The sequence below is a fragment of the Danio rerio genome, chromosome 21 (assembly GCF_052040795.2).
Source record: "Danio rerio strain M-AB ecotype USA chromosome 21, GRCz13ab, whole genome shotgun sequence".
Lineage (NCBI taxonomy): Eukaryota > Metazoa > Chordata > Actinopteri > Cypriniformes > Danionidae > Danio > Danio rerio.
In genome coordinates, this window is record NC_141041.1 from 15,141,162 (window position 1) to 15,161,692 (window position 20,531).

General features: G+C 32.7%; 1 protein-coding gene across 6 annotated transcripts in view; it reads right to left on the bottom strand.

The window, feature by feature from the left end:
* Nucleotides 1–20,531, bottom strand: part of akna (AT-hook transcription factor) — a 49,364-nt gene that overhangs the window by 15,591 nt on the left and 13,242 nt on the right. For all 6 annotated transcript variants that reach the window (XM_087300938.1, XM_087300936.1, XM_087300939.1 and 3 more), the window contains 9 exons: nucleotides 17,943–18,246; nucleotides 16,051–16,125; nucleotides 8,599–8,755; nucleotides 6,418–6,545; nucleotides 6,267–6,326; nucleotides 6,070–6,188; nucleotides 4,670–4,835; nucleotides 4,411–4,580; nucleotides 3,100–3,267 (listed from right to left, as the gene is read on the bottom strand). In XM_087300938.1, coding sequence (XP_087157064.1) covers nucleotides 3,100–3,267; nucleotides 4,411–4,580; nucleotides 4,670–4,835; nucleotides 6,070–6,188; nucleotides 6,267–6,326; nucleotides 6,418–6,545; nucleotides 8,599–8,755; nucleotides 16,051–16,125; nucleotides 17,943–18,246 — 1,347 coding nt within the window. The remainder of the gene's footprint in view (nucleotides 1–3,099; nucleotides 3,268–4,410; nucleotides 4,581–4,669; nucleotides 4,836–6,069; nucleotides 6,189–6,266; nucleotides 6,327–6,417; nucleotides 6,546–8,598; nucleotides 8,756–16,050; nucleotides 16,126–17,942; nucleotides 18,247–20,531) is intronic.

The following is a 20,531-nucleotide window of genomic DNA, read 5'->3' on the forward strand; positions in this document are numbered from 1 at the left end:
TGTTGATCATAGTGAAGCACACAGAAACTGCTGTAACCCTCAATTATCCAATAAAGCTTGATAACAACATACAGCTGATGTGTAGAGCACAAACACAGAGTATAATCATTATATCTATGTCAATTACCTTCATTTGTACAAGATTTAGATTTATATTAGAGCTTTTTAACACAGAAGATTCATATACCAATGGTTCTCTTTCCTATAAGGGCTTTTATAATGTTTTTTTTTTTATAAACATTATAAAATGGAGGGGGGAAGCAGGGTACTTCGTTTTTTTTTTGCTCTACAAAGTAAATTATAGAAATCCAATAGACGAACATGAATATTAAATGATGTATTTTTACCTTATTCACTCATGTTATGCTCCTTGTTAGTTTTGTGTATTTATTTTCCTCACCCTCCTCTCCGCTTCTCACTTCACTTTTAGGTTGCCTGTTGGTTCAGTTAACTGTCCATCATCGTTATGACTGTGCCAGTTATACCAATACCCGGACAAGCCGTGAGCATTTAAATATCTGGCAGATAATTGTGGTGTACGCTCTGCCTCAGCGTACCTTTATGCTTCACGCTTTTGTGTTTTTGGCATGCTTAGGCATTTTGGTGATTTATTATCTCAGTTTTACTGTGGTAATTGGAGTTTACTTATTAAACTGTGTTGGCTTTAAGTAAATGCTTTGATGGTTGTTGTGTGATTCTAACCTGAGCCTTATGATAATCTTGTTAGGTTTGCTTTAGTTTAGCTTGTTTTTGTTAGATTAACGTGAGTGTTTTGCCCACTGTGTATTTTGAGTTTTGTAGTTTAATTAGTTTAGATCGGGTGTCGTGTGCACTGAAGATATCGGGATTCATTTTCACTATTTATTTTTGTCGCCTAGTTTAGACGATAGATTTAAAAATTGTTTTGTTTTGATCATTTTTTGATTTGGCTTACACTCATTGTTTTCGTTAAAAGAGAATTTTGTAAATGTTTATTTCTTCTCCCATTATTATTGTTACATCTTTTGTTTAAACCATTGAGTAAAACGCTCAAATTCACAATCGATTCCTGCCTCATCCTTGATCTGTGGCACACATAACATTTGTCTCACCTAATTGTTGTTACAGCATACTTTTTAAACATCACAAACTTGTAACAACTCAACTGTTTAGTGTATGACCTTTCTAAAGTTATTTTGACCTTTTGAAAACTCCTCTCTCTCTGCTTGTCCCTCATTTCGCACATTTATTATTATCATTTAGTTAAAAAAGCAATTCCGGTTATTTAAAGTGCACTTTTTTAATTTTGTAAATTATAATAGGGTATTTGTTTTGTTTTTTTTGCTGACAGAATGTTACCCCACAAGATAACATATCAGAAGCCATGGGTACTATTCACCACATGTTAAGTTTTCCTCTGTTGGGAAAAATGGAATATATATTTTATTATTTTTGTCTCTTTTTCTTTTAATTCAACAATTGTATTTGTATTGCTTAAGGTGATATTAACCTTAATTATTAGTATTTGTATAATAACGAAGCATTTTTGCAGATGTAGATGAAGCTGATAGAAATGCAAAGGCCTGGCTGTCTAAAATTAATTTGAGCTCTGCAGCAAAACTTCCTGTGAGCAGAGATGGGTTGATACTGAACACAGAATATGTGCAGTTGAGAAGTCTTTTAATGTTGGGCAGAAAAATCTTAGAAAAAGAGGATGTACGTATGGGTGCGGCCAACAGAGGACTGGAGAATAATTGACAAGTGACGAATTCCACTAAACTCTACCTGTTAATATCAGCTCTCAGAGTCAGAAAATGAAAACTGTACCTTTTCATTTTGAAAATGTAATTCTGAATGTAATTCTTGCATCGCATTGAGGATACCACAATTCTGTGAATTGAATTATTCATTTGTATCTAATAAATTACTAATATTTTTGACATTGAAGAAAACCCTCCCCTGACCTTTTTTTATTAAACACGCATGGAATTGATTAAATATTCCAACATCTCCTAAAATGTCCTCATTGGACGGGACTGAGATTAATTATATTGACTGTAAAAATTTTTTTGGTATCTGGTTAGATGATGAACTGTCATTTGAAACTCACACAAATGAATTGCTCAAAAAGATTTTATTTACAGAAACAAATTTTCCTTTACACACTCTTCAAAGCAGCATTTGGTCAAATTTACAGTATTACCAATTTTGGATTATGGGGATTTAATTTACAGATCAACTTCAAAAACTCCTTCACAAACTGGATGTTATTTACCATGCAGCAATTCGTTTTTTTACTGGTACTCATCACTGTCAACTGTATTTTTTATTGAATTGGGATTCTATTCAATCACATCGACTAACTTATTGGTTTCTGTTTATTTCCAAAATTCTTATTGGGAAAACTTTACTTTATTTACAGTCACTTTTTAACATTCAGGAAACATGTTGAAATCTGCGCTCTGGTAGTTTTATTAACCTTTGCATACCCAAAGTCTGTACTTCATTTGGTCACTGCTGCTGATGCTTGGAATCATTTACAGCAGACCTTAAAGCTCAACATTTTTATTCCACTATCACTATTCAATCCAGTCAATAGTAAAAGATCACAGAGCTTGTATTTAGTTTTTCCTTGGTTTTATTTGTTATTATCAGCATTTGTGAAATTTTTATAGTAATTGTCCCTGCTGTTTTGTACTATATCTGTTTTTATGTTCCCTCTTGGCCAGGTTGTCATTGTAAATTGACTTACCTGATTATATAAAGGTTATTATTATTACTAATTTAGCATTTTGCATATGATATATTTCTCATACTTTTGGATGTTTTTTTTAACTCTCAAAAGAATGGCAGATTTATGAAGAGCCAAGAACCATAGTTTCAATTAGAATTTTCTCAAAGAGTCCTACTGAAGAAAAAAAAAGTAACTTACAACTTGGATAAAGCAAATTAACAGCAAATTCTATTTATTGGGTGAACTATCTTCTAAAAAGTCTTGTTTTAAATTTCTTGTAAAAAACACATATATTCACAAATAAGAGTATATTCATTTAATATTATATTCATTCCATTTTGCAGAGCAACAGTGAAGCTATTATGTGAAACAGGTTCAGGACTCACTGCTGAGCTGGTTTTCTCATCTCTCTCTCATTAACAGTCTTGAGTGGTTGTCTGTCCGTTACACTTTTTTTCCCAGGAGGAACAGAGCTTCCAAAATCCAGCAAGTCATGGCTCTTTAAAGTCACAGCCTGATCCAGTGTCCCGGGGAGCTCTTTAACACTCTGATAGCTGAAGGTGAGAAGACCATGAGAAAGAGATATTGAAATATCAAGCTGTTTATTTGAGATACAGTAAAGAGCCAACCAATAATATTGGCACTGGTAAATATGAGCAAAGAAGAAAAACCTATATTTACTGTTTAAACTTATGATCTTTTTTCTTTCAATCTTAACAAAACAATTAAACACATTTAAGTTTGCCTGAATGTAGTTTTCCAGAATGTAGTTTGAGACTTTTTGACCTTAAAGAACCTACTAACTTGTGCAGTTCTTCTGCTGTAAATCTTGGATTTTTGTTTAGCCACTTAAACCTCTTCAAAACAGTTTGTTGGGACGCAAGACAGGAAACTTTTTAGTCATAATTTTATTGGTGGAAATGGGCAATTTCAGTGTTTTAGTTATTTTCTTATAGCCACTTATATAATTAATTATATAATTTATTAGCAGCTATGTTTTTGTTTAACTAATGTGAAGAAACTGGGTTGAAAATAAAATTTTATTATAATAAGTTTTTATGTTTTTCATTTGTGTTTTAGTACGCCTAGAGTTACAAATTTCAGCTTTTAAGAATAATCTAGACTATTAGTGAAGGCTTGTTTTTGAGGTTTCATCTCAGGAGAGGATTACAATTATTAATTATTATTAATGATTACAATTACGGATAGCCTAATAATAATATATTACAGTGTGATGTTTACGCTGTAATATATTATTATTAGGCTATCCGTAATCATAATCATTCATTTAAAGTGATAAGACATTTAATAAACTTTGATTCCATTCACAGGTTCATTATTAATTAAGGTTAAATAAAAAGTACACACATTCACATAAGTAAATAAAGACAGAACGATTAACTCAATAATCAGAGCAAATCTGCAGAGTTCCTGCAGGAAAATTTATCATTCATTCATCGCTGAACAACTTCCTGTTCTTTGTCTTTTAATGTTTTTTTTGTTTGTGATGTATTTTATATTTTATTTATATATAAATAAATATTATATTTATATTTTGTTAAAAAGAGACCAAAGTTGTTTTTGTATTTTATCTTGAGCAAAATATCAAAAGACTAAACGATAAAGAAATTTTTTTCACTTTGCTCATGTTTACCCCGGGTGCCAATATTACTGTATGCGAGTCAAAGACTTCTCACCAGTCCATGAGTTCACTGAAATCTTTCTCCACACGTTGGTGTTTGTTATCGAGGGGATGAAGAACAAACGGAAGCATTTCCATTTCCTCTCTACCACTATCACTCTCTCCACTGACTGAACTGACCTCCACACCAACACAAGCCTCAGGACAGACTGCTGACAGGGGGATCTGATAACAAATGAAGGTGAAAATCACTTTAATATCTGTGAACCCATGAGGTCATATGTGAGTGATGTTTAGGAGTCATTTTGAGGAACCTCAGGCACTGGTTCAGGCTCCAGCATGGATGCAGAAAGCACATCTGAAGGAGGATATGGGGATAAAGTAGGTTCAGAAACAGGTTGGTTCTGTTCTGCTTGTTCCAGCCACTCTTTCAGCTCCTCTAATCGCATCCCTGACCTGAAGATCTGACCCTCTAGATCCCTGTGTCACACACAAACACACAGCTATTAATATAAGCACTCAAACAAGTCACAGATTTTTTAAGGTTTTTAAAAAGAAGGTTCTTATTTGATCAAAAATACAGTAAGAGGCAGTCATATTGCAAATATTATTAGAGAAATAGTGTATATATATATATATATATATATATATATATATATATATATATATATATATATATATATATATATATATATATATATATATATACACACATATATATATATTTATAATATTTCATTTTTAAACACAAGCAAATACCAAAATAATAATAATAATGCAAATAATAATAATAATAATAATAATAATAATAATAATAATTATATTATTATTATTAATAATAATAAAATAGAAAAAACAAAGTAGTAAAGAATAAGATAATTTATTTCTGTGCTGGAAATAAAATTTATTTTCAGCTGATGTGGTAAAAACAGCTATACTTAATATATTTTCATTCCTTAATTCAAAAGAACCGAATTAATTAATTGCAGAAATAAAGTGAAACCTTTTATACATTCTAAACAATCATACTGAAATTAAAACAAACAATAAAAACCACATAACTAAAGAAAAATGTATATTAAGTAATAAAAGGACATTTAAAGTTATTTAAAATTAATTGAAATTCAAACAAACATTATATCTTTGAAAACTATGAGGGGAGCCCTATTACTTGCACATTGCTCAAACATTTTAAGGTACAATCAACAGCAAAGACTAAACATTCTTTAGAACATTCTTTAACTTGAAATATTATATATCATTATACCTTTATATATATATCTTAAAAACATAACAAATATCTGTACTATAAAACAAACACACTAAAATTACACTGAAATTAGAACCGTATGAACTAAAAAAAATTAGTTGCCTAAACACACACACACACACACACACACACACACACACACACACACACACACACACACACACACACACACACACACACACACACACACACACACACACACACACACACACACACACACACACACACACACACACACACACACACACACACACACAAATTGTTGGTCAAATATTGTGATTTAAGAGACTTTTTGAGAGCTAAAGTGGCAGTGTGCCGATTTTCTTTTGATCTTTTGCTACAAATGTTTGTTTATGATCGAGCACCTGCCTTCGAGATTTTCTAGATGTGCGCACATTTCTGTTTTTTACAATATCTGTACACCAACATTTAAAAAATGGCTACCTGTCTGGGTCAAAGATGGCATGTCCGCCTTGTTGTTGCTGCAGCATCTGATATTGGACTTGTGCATTTAGATAAGCCCTCTCAAGAGACTCCTGCCCCTCAGCCAGAGTGGAGAGACCCTGTAGAGAATTCCCACTGAGCCAATTGACTTCATGTGTTAAAAAAATACACAATTCGCAAACATCATCATACAGTACCTTTGTCTGCTCACATGGCTTGAGCTTCCCACCCTTTAAAAGCGACTCAAATGCATCCACCTGCACAAAAGAAGAAAAAAATACATGTGAGGATTCAAAGTACTGCTTTGAAAATAACAAATCTCCAGCTGCTTGATTTAAAGATGGTGACCTGTAGCTGAAATCTTTGATTCTGTTTGGACAGAGTGTCTGTCAGATGGTCTGGAGAGAGAGATCCAGACCTCCTCCAGCTGATAGAGCCCACAGAAGAAGGCTGAGTTGCTGCTTTTCTGGAGTTTTCTACAATATGAACAACATACATTTTCATATTCAGTTCGACTGCAAATGAGACTTACTGTAGAAGTGCTAGACAGTTCTCAAATTGACATTTTCTTGAAAGGTTTAAATGCTTTGAAATTAAAACAATAAATGTCAATTTAACGCTTTACAAGTTCAAGTGGCACATAAAATGATCATTTCCTGGTCTTTACTTCTAGTTATAGCACAAAGATAGAAAGATAGAGTAAAAAAAGATCGATGGAAATACACAGGGTCAAATGATTTCTGTGTTATGGAAAATATAGATAGAATGGCGCAATTACTTTTTTTCTCCATAAAGTGGATTTAAAGTTGGCTCATTTTGGATGAGTAAATCACAAGTAGGTTTGTACATGTAATCAGTGAAAAAAAAATCAATGTCTATGAATAATAAACTGCAAGAAGACTTGTTAAATATGAAGTCTGGATGCTGTGTTCCTAAAATGATAAGCTTGTTGCAAGCGAAAGTTTATTGCAACCATTACAATTAGTGATGTGTGGGTCATCTTATAACCCCCTAGGTTGGAGCGTGTAAAGAAATTGTAACTTTATTTGCGGGGAGGTCATTAAAAACAAACTAAAAAAGTCCTTGTATGTTGCGTGCAATTCTTTATAGCCTATATTTATATTTAGGAATATCTTTATTTTATTAAGTTCTTTGATAAGGTTACAACAGAAAGGCCTAGTACATAGCAAAGTAACTTTTGTGATGTCCCCAAACCTTTGGCTTATACTGGTGAGGTTGCGGGGCGGGTTGTAAAAATAGATACAGTGGTGAGGGAAGGCTAGGGCCCGACCCATGCACCACTAATTATAATAAAATCCAGGATAATATCAATAGGAAATAAAAGGAACTCAACAAAAATATGGAATTTGGAATATATATATATATATATATATATATATATATATATATATATATATATATATATATATATATATATATATATACAGTTGAAGGCAGAATTATTAGCCCCCCCGTTTATTTTTTCCCCCAATTTTTGTTTAACGGAGAGAACATTCTTTCAACACATTTCTAAACATAATAGTTTTAATAACTCATTTCTAATGACTCATTTATTTTATCTTTGCCATGATGACAGTAAATAATATTTTACTAGATATTTTTCAAAACACGTCTATACAGCTTAAAGTGACATTTAAAGGCTTAACTAGGTTAATTAAGATAACTAGGCAGGATAGGGAACTAGCCGAAATAAAACAAATAAGACTTTCTCCGGAAGAAAAAATATTATCAGACATACTGTGAAAATTTCCTTGCTCTGTTAAACATCATTTGGAAAATATTTAAAAAAGGAAAAAAATCAAAGAGGGGCTAATAATTCTGACTTCAAATGTATATATAAAAAACCCTAATACATAAAAATGAAATCTGAGAAAAATAATACAGGCTTTATAGGGCCTTTATATATTAATACAGCTTGAAAACTAGGCCATATTAAAATACCATTTGCATTTATAAAAGCTTCACACTCAAAGGTTACATACAAACTGGAGAGAGGAGAATATTACTGAACATATGTACTGTTACACATTCATTATATTTTTACAGAGGGTTTTATCCTGTTGAACACAAATGAAGATACTTTGACAAATGTTTGACATTGACATCAAAAAAGTACAATTGAAGAATATATTTTGGTGTTCTTGTGTTCAACACAAGGAAGAAACAATTTTTTGGATCAAGATTTTAGTTCATTTAAATTGTTGGGTGTACTATATCTTTACTCTGTCAGCGATTCATTAAATGATTCAATTTGAGTGTTGATTATTAAATAAAACATACCAATTACTTTTTAAATAGAATTTTTATCTGGTTTCAGTTTTTTTTTTATTTTTGCTGAATAAGGTGATTCTCCTAAAACATATATAAAAGTTTCATTTCAGTGTACTGCCAAAAAATAAAGCACTGTTGTGTTTTGAACTATTACATAATAGATAGATCTGTTTGATAAGGATTACAGTGTGATTTTACATACAGATATTCAGAATGTTAACTGTCGGTGTGATGTACCTGAGAGCTCCTTCTGTTGGGTCAGATGAACAGAACCTGTACTGAACTCTGCCCTCTGTGCTTGAGGAAAACTGATGGTTATGACCTTTGACCCTTCCTGAATAACTCCCGACAGGACAGCTGTACTGGGTTTGGGTGGTTCTGAAGAGAGACCCACCTAAAAACAAACAGCATTCCATAACTATCATAAGTTGATGGGTAAAGCGCTTCTTTGGACAAAAATAATTAAAGAAATGAGTGAAAAAATATGAAAATCTTAGACAAAAAATAAATTATGTAAAAAAATCTAATTAAATGTATAGAAGTACATTTATAAACATAAAATGCAATTAAATGCTAGTAAAGAGTGTACTTTGATGTCTCAAAAAACTTTGGTAACATAAATTAATAAAATGTCAAACTATTTAGGGAAATGATGTTGCAATGTAGTCATTCACCGTAACAGATCAATGTAATACATAAAATTCAACATCGATTCGAATACTTTTTAGTTATAGAATAATAATTGATCATACTTTATTTTAAATAATTAAATGAATTGGTAAAAACAAATGGGTGAAAGGTAAAAACATTGGTTTGAAGGAGAGTGCCAAAGTATAATGATGTAAAATGACAATTAATCAGTATTTTGTATTCTGATTTTTAAAAAAGGGCTTTTTAATGTGTCATCAAATTATTCTTGTTCTATATGTACACACATATTTTGGTTTATAAAGTATTGTTACTAATAGTGTTACTAAAGAAATATTACTAATGTTAATGTTATAAGTGGTACCGTATAAATGTATAAATCAGGCCTATAATGCACACCAGTTTAGGAAAGTACAATCTAAAAGGACTCATTTTAATTTACAGAACAATTAAAACTGCATTAACCTTTGTTTTGATGCTTGAAAACCTTTTTTACCTTTGAACCTAATAAAAAAAAAACAAAAAAAAAAACATGATAATTCAGTGTAAGTACTCAATGTCACCATTCATCTCACTAAATGCCTATTTCATCAAGTAAATTATATTTATTACAGGAAATAATTCCATTTTGGGTGTCTACACTTGGACCTGGAATTTAGTCAATAATTGGTGTCTGAAGCATCTCAAATAATCAGTGTGTTTTCCAAAATGCATTAGGAAAATCACACAACAAAATCCATCACCACCCACTGCAGTATGTAGTTGCTGAGCCCATCAGAGATATACAGCCCTGGTGTGCTCATTCACTTGACAGACCCTCAGATTTACTGCCTAGGGTTATTGTTAGACCACAATGGAGGATGGAGGAGACTTGCATACAATAAAGGGCTCATAAAACAGGGAATATAAAGAGAGTTTTCCACTACTGTGCGTACCGATAAGATACTGGATAGAAAGGTACACTGAAAACACAATGTCAATAGGCATCTTTCAAACACACAGACACACATACATTTGATCAAAGAGTAAGGTAATGGATTTGCATGCTGCATAAAGTCTGATGGAGACTGAATGACTGTCGTGTCCTGATAAGACACTAAATCAAACTCAACATAACCTCAAAATGACCCCTTAGTCCTTTTAATACAGCACAGTATATTGTTGCAAGATCAGAAAAAAACTCAGGTTCTACCAGTCAATTTTTAAAAGTTTCTCATGGGGAGAGGGATAGAAGCATATATAGTATGTTTTAACCTTCCTACAACTAACATCTGACCATTTCCCCACTCAGGTCAGAAATGAATACCTAAAATCTAACGTCAGATTATGAAATGATTGCTACTTTAGACATTGCCTATAGGCATTCTATAGAATCCTAAGTTGTCGTGGAGCAAAGTATGCAGGGCTTGACATTAACACCCGCCAAATGCAGGTAGATTTCAGCGGTGGCGGGTAAGACATTCACTGGTGGCTGGTTGAAAATAATTTCCCCTGGATAATAATTCTTAAAAGCAGGGTTTGACAAAAAAGACGGTCCAATATGCATACAAAGGCGATCTTAGAATTAAGAAGCTACACGACTGACAAAAGTAATTGCGTGTGCGCGAACAATAGAAAGCAGGTGAATACCGAGAGGATAAACACTGGTGCTAACAGCTGAGGTGATGCTCGTGACTGTTTCAAACGCGTACGCGCTCCCGTTTCCTTGTGTGAAGCAACTGTGTCTAGAAACACAACTGATGTGATTGGTTCTCTTTCAAATACAATAGAAAACAAATTATGAACCTGCACCCACAGTCTTACTGCTTTTAAGAGTTCCAGATTTGTCTTTTTGTAAGCAGCACCGATTGCTTTCGCTTTAACCATTCTTTGAACAGATTATTTATGGGTCTAACGTTAACCGTGTGTGTGTGTGATCATCCTTTCATTATCACACAGTATGTTATTTTGCCTTCTTTCTTTTGCATTAATATGGTTTGATTATAATTTTTTACAATAACATTGCTTTAATGGGAGATTTACTCCCCATTTATGTGTTAACTGTTGATCGGGGACCTTGAGCCTGGACAGATCACTGTGCATATGTTTTGTTAAATTAAAAGCATAGAACAGCTATATTTTGCTTGTTTTGACACATTTAAATTTTTGACTAAGAAATTTATTGTTTATGTTTGGTGTGGTCAGATATCAATTTGGTAAATCCTTCATTTTGAGCTCTGAAAATTATGTTAAATAAAAACTAATTGTAATACTATGAAACCATGACCCATTTGCTCATGATTATTGGGAAAGCTCATACATGACACACAAAAAGTGAAATGAATGAGGTATGTGGAGATAACACAAAATCTAAATCAAATAATTTTAGCATGTCAGGAAGTCATATTTATGTGTATAAAATATATTTTCCCAACAATAAAATTGTGGCTAGTGAAAATGGCTAGGGGCTAGTAATGTTGGAAAACTATTAGCCACAGTGGCTGGTGATCAAAAAAGTTATGGCCCTATCATACACCCGGCGCAATGTGGCCCAAGGCCACAATATTTATTAAAATATTACAAAACATTAATTTCTAGCCTACATGAATTTAAAAACCACTGCCTTCATACTTTCTTCATCTCGGGAGGCTTTTTCAGTTCATTCAATTTGCTTTTGCATAATGTCATTATTATTAGAAGTATTATTTATTATATCCATATTTATATTTGTTTTATTAAAAACAAGCTTAGATTTGCCCACCTGTCAGGTTTTAGACCATATGGGGCATAGTAGGTGTATTTGGAAAAAACTCAGTATTTTGACCACACTTCGTTGTTATTGTTCATTTATTCGTTTGCTGGAAATTAGAACTGAATTTAGAAATAGTTTTGAAACAAATCTTTGCGCTTAACAAACTAAATTAATTGTTAATAGGCTAATTGACGTGTGTGTGGTAAGGTTTCCCTATCCACGAGAGCAAAAGCGAAAGTGAACTTACTTTACGTCATGTTAATAGCAATGCGCTTATGGCGCGACGCAGCTGGCTCTTAAATGGTAATGGAAGATGAGACTCTGATTGGTTTATTCTCAAAACACACCTATAACTCATTAAGAAAATAAACTGAACACTTTTAGACCATGCACTATGGCGCACAGCTGATTTTCCCATCCTTAAGTTAGCAAAAATGCAATCTTACACACCCTGAAAGCATTTGCGCCCTGCGTTTTGCGCTCTGTACATGGACCGTCAAAATAGAGCCCTTAGTGTCAACCGCTGATGTTGGCGGTGGAACCTGGGTCGTTGTTTGATGATGGCTATCAAAGCACATGAGTGTTGAACTTTTTTGTAAGACAGCGTATTGCTGGTACAAGGTTCCACCACCACATCACAGACAATATTGTAACAAAGACTTTAATCTTAGTTCGTAGGGTTAGGTGGTAGATCAATAGAAAATGCAGTTTGTAAGGAGGCTGCATAATATATAGTTTCAACATCGATATCACAATGTGTATGTTTGTAGTAGTCACATCGCAGAATATGCAATGTTGTATTTGAACAGCACAACTGAGAATACATGAGATTTGTGAGTCATTGCAAAATATAACCATAACAGAGTGAAACGGTATAATTTGCATGTGTTGTAAAGAAATTTCACGAGACTTTAGAGCAAAAAAGTACATTTGTAATTTTAATGAAGAATAATTTGACTAAATTATTAATACAATGAAGACTACACAGTGTTATCTTATATTTCATTATTCATTTTCTGTACCTGAATACTGTTTGACTGTCCGGAAAACCATAAAGCACTGTTTATTTGACTTTTTTCTTAGCTCTATTGTAATTATTCTTGCTTATACGCGATTCACACCCTTAGAAAAATCACTCCAATCTATCTAAATGAATGATTTTATTCCAAATAGAGCCATTCAAGCCATCTAGTGAAAATGTATTCATATCACAATAATATATTGCAGAAAAACTAAATATCACAATGTCAGAATTTTTCAATATAGTGCAGCTCTAGATTGTAAAGTATTAAAACAATGGAAACATATGCAATGTCCCCATAATTTACAAAAACAAACAAGTGTCTCTGTGTGTATTCTTGATGTAATTTCTGCAACATGTTTGGTAATGTATTTCTGTCTGAATTTTAGCTAATGAAAAGGCCATTTCCTAATCACAGTTTCTAAAGGTTTATCATTTATCACTCAACCCCCATTTCCACACACAAAAAAGCCCACAAGAAGTCAATAAGGGATTAAAGTGAATGAACCCATTCTATCTCAAGCTGTTGTGTGTGTGTTAAAGCAGAGGCAGATGGTCAGGGCATGAGGGAGAACAACTTAATGAGCATTAGAGCAACTGCAGCTGGAGGTGCAAAACTGAACAGTGGAATATCAGGAAATTAGCTACTAAAAATAGCTACCCTTAAATAATTAGTAATGGCTCTGTAAAATCAGCCAGAGGTTATGCGCTGCTGAAATTAGTTTAGATGAGGTTGTGACATCTTGTGACACTGACCTCTTATATAACGATAAAGGTAGACGTGACATCACATTCTGTTTTAAACCTGTGGGTAGGGTGCCGTTCTGTATTAATTAACTGTTTATTGTTTATTAAAAAGAAAAGAACGGATAAGAATTTGTGACATGTGGCAAAGTATGGTGACCCATACTCGCAATTTGCAACCCAGGCTCATTCTGAAAATGTACCCCTATATACATTTCTGGAGTGCGCCAAATACATTTCAGAAGCTACATTTGTTTGCAGTTTTTGTTTTCACCAGAGGCCGCTGTGCTTGCTTTTGAAGATCTCTAATTTCTCTTGCAAGTGCCATTCGCATCTGCTGTATGCATAAATCCACCAGAGGCCGCTGTCGACTGACTGACCTACCCTCTGTCTTCTCTAAACCCAACCAATAGTGTTTTCAAAAGCAACAATTGACCTGGCCACCCACTTCCCTAAGCCCAACCAATGTTGTTTTCAAAAGCCCTCTCCAGATTTTTACCACGTTATCAGATTTTACCACATTTTCACCCTGCAGTTTCCTTGTTGATTTTATTTTTTGGATTCTTTTTTGTCTTACCAGCTTTCTGGAACCATTCTTCACTGGACTTGAACCTCGTCATTGTGGCCAACTTCTCTCTGCGTCTCAAGTCCACCAACGTACATGGCGAACCTACTGGACTAACTGGTAACAGCGGGAAAGCTGTCCATATGGAGATAAGCGGTCAGCTGGTAAGCGTGAAAAGGAATGGCATCATTCCACCCGGTAGCATTCATTTTGAAAACTAAATGCAGCCATACGTACTTCTGTCTACATAATTCACAATCTCCAGAAATGTATATAGGGGTACATTTACAAAATGAGCCTATGTTGGCAATTTGTGCTCTGCTGCATTTAAACCATCCAAGAGATCACACCCAGAGATGTCATACATCATTACATGTATGATTTATCAGAAAGACGCGTAAAACTAAGCCTATTCTACCAAAATAATGTAACATTTTTAAATAATGCTTTTTTTAAGTAAATACATAAATAAATAAATAAATAAAATATGTAGATTTTTATCCATTTACTTTTTAAACTTTTTTGCATTATTGTTTCATTATTATACAATAATCACATCCAAAATAAAAGTTTGTTTTGACATAATATATACGTGTGTATTATATGTATTTATTGTGTATTATTGTGTTATATATATAGGGCTGTACGGTGGCACAGTGGGTAGCACGTTCGCCTCACAGTAAAAAGGTCGCTGGTTCGAGCCTTGGCTGGGTCAGTTGGTGTTTCTGTGTGGAGTTTGCATGTTTTCCCCGCGTTCGGGTGGGTTTCCTCTGGGTGTTCCGGTTTCCCCCACAGTCCAAAAACATGTGGTATAGGTGAATTGGGTAAGCTAAATTTTATGTGTGTGGATTAGCGTGTATGGATTTTTCCCAGTATTGGGTTGCAGCTGGAAGGGCATCCGCTGCGTAAAACATATGCTGAATAAGTTGGTGGTTCATTCCGCTGTGGAAACCCCAGATTAATAAAGGGACTAAGCCGAAAATAAAATGAATGAATGATGTATATATTTATTATGTATATTTGATACACACTCATAGATAAGAACAAAAATATAAAAAAATTATTTTGTTTCATGTATATTTACATTTATATATAATTTACATATATATATTATATCTAAATATAAACGATTATTTTTTTTGAATACATGCATGTGAGTAGTTACATATACATTATAAATATACACAGTACACACTTAAATTGTCAAAACTAATTTTATTTTGGATGCTTTAGGGTTGCCTTAATTCGGCTGTGTAAAAAATATAAAATAATGTTAAATTTTACAGGAGGGTTAATAATTTGGTCTTTTTTGCATAATAATCCTACAATTTTTTGCATTAAATTAATTTTAAAGGAAAGAAAATAAATTATGCAATTATTGTATTTGAGCACTAATACATACATTAATATAAAAAATACCATAAATTTAAAAAATACCATCTATATTTTAACTGAATTTTTAACTGAATATTTAATAACTAAAAATTATAATAAAACTATAATGCTATTTACTATGAAATCTAAAGTATTACGTTCAGCTGCATATAACAGCATGCAAGTATACAGTAGTATGCATAAAAGCATTTGTGCTATTATTACTTTTGTATATACACTTCTAATTGCCTCAGTTGGTTCGTTTGCTAGCCTTTCTCTAAAACGGTTTTGTGTCCTATGAGGTAAGCCTTTCAAAAAATATCACAATAAGAAAGAGCCCTCAGTTTGAAAATGAGCCTGTGTTTGAATACGGTGGTGCTGCTAAACCAAGGGCTGTGATTATGGCCGTCACACAAGAGATTCTGCATTTAAATAGTGTTGACTCAGCCTGAGGAGTCTAAAAATAACTCTGGTCGACATCAGAGCAGACGGGGAAGGGAGACAGGCCTGCTGATATGAGCGAGAGTATTGCACTGAATTCATATCAGCCTTTAAATGAAGAGGGAAAAAAAGCACAAAACTATAAACACTGTCTGTGAAGCCAACCTTTGCTTCAAGGCGAAGTCGATCAATAGTATTTTCAGCTTCTGCATACTTGGTAAGAAGCCTGTTATAGTCCTCCTGTAAGAAAAAGAGAGAAAAGTTTAAAAATTCAAGAGAAGGATTAAGAAAAACAACAGATTGCTGCATCTTTCATTTTAGCTTCTTAGATAAATTAGCATCATGAGGAATGTGTTGGATTGTTTAAATTTCAATACTTGGCATTATATTCTTTATAAACTATGTATGCTACACCTAAATCTTACTACATTTGTCAAACAAGTGATTTACTTGCTTGTCTGTTGTGAGAACTTTACTGTAGGATTATCCGGTGAGGATAGAGGTGTGCAATATTTAATTTCTCTGATAACATTTCTACTATGGTTTCATTGATGTGCAAGCTAACATGGTCATTTGCAAATCGCTTTCTGAATGAATCAGCTTCTTTGAATGAATCGCTTGAATTATTGATTTCAGAAATCCCTTAAGACAAGGACTTGTTGCCACAAATTGGCAGTTTTAGTGTCATTTTAATCACAAAAACCATGTTGTCAAAATATGAATTACTGTTAAAAAAACAAAAAAAAACAAAACAATTAAACTAAAACCAAAAAAAAAAAAGTGAATACAAAAAACCCCCGAAAACATTTAAAGAAAAAAAAATGCTGTTCTTTGTTTTATTTTGTATAATTTCAACACACATCTTCAACAGCACAAAAGTCTGCAACAAATAAAAAAAACTATTTTATGGTTGGTTATTTTGTTGGGAACCAAATAAGTTTAAAGCGAAAAAAATTCTGAAAGATCATATGACCTCTATGACTTCTGGTGTAACATATTTTAATAAAATGTGCCTTTACACCTGAACTAGAATTTGCACTATTTGGGTACTCTCTTTCTCTGCTGGATTATAAAGTGTTCATAGAAAGCACCTCATTTTTTGGAATGATTATTGCCAAGAGTCTCATTCTAAAGCTGTGGAAATCAGACTCTATTCCTCAATTTAAGACATGGTTTACTTTTCTCACTCAAATATTGCCCATGGAAAGTGTCCATATGGAATTATGGGTAATCTTGCTAAGTTTTACAATATAAAGCAACCATATCTGGACCAATATAATGCTGATTCTGATAAGCAAAGTAGTGCTTAATATGTTCATTGCTCCCTATTAAGTGCCTTTTTGTATTTTCATTGAAACCGATTTTTAGGTACTTTATTTGTTTGTTTTTCCCTTTTTATTACTTTTATTTGCTTAGTACTATCATTTTTATTTCTTGTATTTTGTTCTTTTATTGTTGTTGTGTTGTTTAGTAGTTATTGTAAAATGTAAAACTAATGAAAAATACCTTTTTTTTAAAAAGATCACGTGACCCCAAAAAATTAAGTATTGGCTGTTAAATAATTTATTTTATAATTATTTTTTTCATGGATTTTACCTTTAATGGACAGGACAGTAGACAGTATTGACAGGAAAGCGTAGGGAGCAGAGAGAGGGAAAGGATCGGCATAGGACCTCGTGATGGGAATAATACGGTAAACACAGAGTACACGTGTTGACGTATTAACCACAACGTCATTGTCTCTGAGCTGTTAAAATTTTTTAAATGCAACTTTGATATCCTAACAATTTTAAAGAACGCTAAAACAAAAAAAAAAGTTATTGTAAATTGTAATAACATTCCACTAATAAAATAAAATAAATTATCACAATATTTAAAAAAATGCAGCCTGAGTGAGCAAGAGTTTCAAAAACATTCTAAAAATTGTATCAACCCTAAATGGAATTACGCAGACAACGCATACTACGCAGTGTACTGAATAGTAGATATGCATCACATGTGAAACAGCATGTCACAATAACCCAGTATAATCTCAGTGTTTCCTGATGACTCTTTACCTGTAGCTGCTGCATCAGTGTGCTGGCCTGCTGTGGGCAGCGAAACTCTTCTGGGACAATATTGTGCAGGTGCTTCTGAGTCTCGCTGGAGGATGGACTCCCAGTAGTCCCATCATAGCTGCTCAACAGGACCTCTTTCACAATCTCAGCAGGAGATTTGAACACCACTGGAAGACCCGGGTATGATGTTCGAACATGAGGGGGTCTTCGGCTTTTGGGAGGTTTGTATTCACTTCTTTTTGGGAAACGCACCTTCGGCTCTACTTTGGAGAAATCAGGCAAGGCATGATTCAGCTGTCCTTTCCTAAAATAACACACATATAGCAATAATCAGTTCAAAATTGTTATGGCAATTAAAGTAAAAATCATGTTGCAAATTGTGTAAAATACAGGTAAAAGAAAAATACAATAAAATCATCTCAAATGCTAATAACACAACAAATACAGTAACTTTTATGACTAAATCTAAAGTAAGACTAAATATGTGTTCCATCATCAATCAGTGTGACAGTTCATTTATGTAAAAATGAACTAACATATTTATTCTGATCTGTGCTTAAAGTCTGATGGAGGCTGAATGACTGTCGTGTCCTGATAAGACTAAATCAAACTCAACATAATCTCAAAATGACCCCTTAGTCCTTTTAATACAACACAGTATATATTATTGTAGGATTATTGCAAGATCAGAATATTTCAGGTAAATTATGCCAGCCAGTGCCTCAACATTTCTAATCGAGAGGGGGATATAAGAATTTTTTAAAACCTTGCTACAACCAAAATCTGATTACAACATTTCCCCTTTCAGGTCAATTTGACCTTCAAAATATAATATGTACAGTTGAAGTCATAATTATTAGCCCCCCTGAATTGTTTGCCCCCTTGTTTATTATTTCCCAAAATTTCAGTTTAACGGAGAGAAGATTTTTTTCAACACATTTCTAAACATAATAGTTTTAATAACTCATTTATTTTATCTTTGCCATGATGACAGTAAATAATATTTTACTAGATATTTTTCAACACACTTCTATACAGCTTAAAGTGATATTTAAAGGCTTTACTAGGTTAATTAGGTTAACTAGGCAGGTTAGGGTAATTAGGCAAGTCATTGTGTAACGATGGTTTGTTCTGAAGACTATCGAAAAAATATACAACTTAAAGGGGCTAATAATTTTGACCTTAAAATGGTTTTTAAAAAATTAAAAACTGCTTTTATTCTAGCCGAAATAAAACAAATAAAACTTTCTCCTGATGCAAAAAAATATTATCAGACATACTGTGAAAATTTCCTTGCTCAGTTAAACATAATTTAGGAAATATTTAAAAAAGAAAATCATTTAAAAGGGGGGCTAATAATTCTGACTTCAACTATATGTCACATAATTTATGCCTTTTATTGACAAGTTAAATATCATTAAATGAACCTTGTATTAACAGACAATGAGGTCATACTGACCTCTTGGATAGTATGAGGGTTAGATATAAATGTATTATTTAAAAAATTTATTCAAAATAGCTTTACATTAAAAGAAGAAAAGACTGTATATATATTATATACAAACTGACAAAAGGATAAAATTGAGGGGTTTAACTGATATAGGTAGATTTAAAATTTTTAAAAACAGTAAAACAATAGAAAACAATATATTTTATTTTGAGAAGCATTTATATTATTTTGTAAACATGTCAGGCTAAATTATTCAAATGATTAATTGACTTCTGCTGTCTTCATTAGTTTCAAAAACACAGATTTATTTACTATTTAAAATGACATCTTTGGATATGTTCAGTGCTAGAGATACGAAATTGTCCTAAAAACTTAACAACAAAAAAATAAATCATAAATAAAACATCTTATATAAACCATAGGAACGGTATAGCATAACATTTTGGAGGTTTTTAAAACCTTGACATTTCCAAAACTGCAATATACCTTAAAAACGGTAATCATACCATGACTATTTGCATGCATGTTAACTTGGGGGTTATAAAGTATCTGGTAAGATTCCTCCAGCAAAAATCTTGCCACATACCACAGCTGGAAGAGGTGGCCTGTACTGAGCAGAAATTCAACCAATCTTCCTCCGAGTTAACCAGGTTGGATTCTCTCTCCCATTTTAATCTGATGTCATTTGTTAAGAGTTCCTGACACGATTTTTTGATGCACTTTCATGGTATTTGACTTCTGTCTTTCATGCTTAAAATGAATGATGCTCATAATTCTTTTTTTTTTAGAGAAAAAAACTGTAAGCATTCTAATGAATGCTGAAAATTAAACTGTGTATTACACTTTAATCATTTTAATTCCTATTTTGTCTTTTGACACATATGAATATATACAAAATATGATATAGTCCAAGTGTGTGCAAGCACTTTTAGTGCAAAATTAATTTAACCCTGGTATTACAGATAAAAATACAGGAAGTAATTTTTACCAACAGTGATCAGATTGTGTAATCAAAGTCATACTAGATGAACTATGCTGAATTGTAATAGCATTACATATGGACTATAGTGTCTACTTGTAGTTTAAAACTAAGGTGTGCAGTTTTAATCCAATGGTATTATTGTTTTATATATATATAT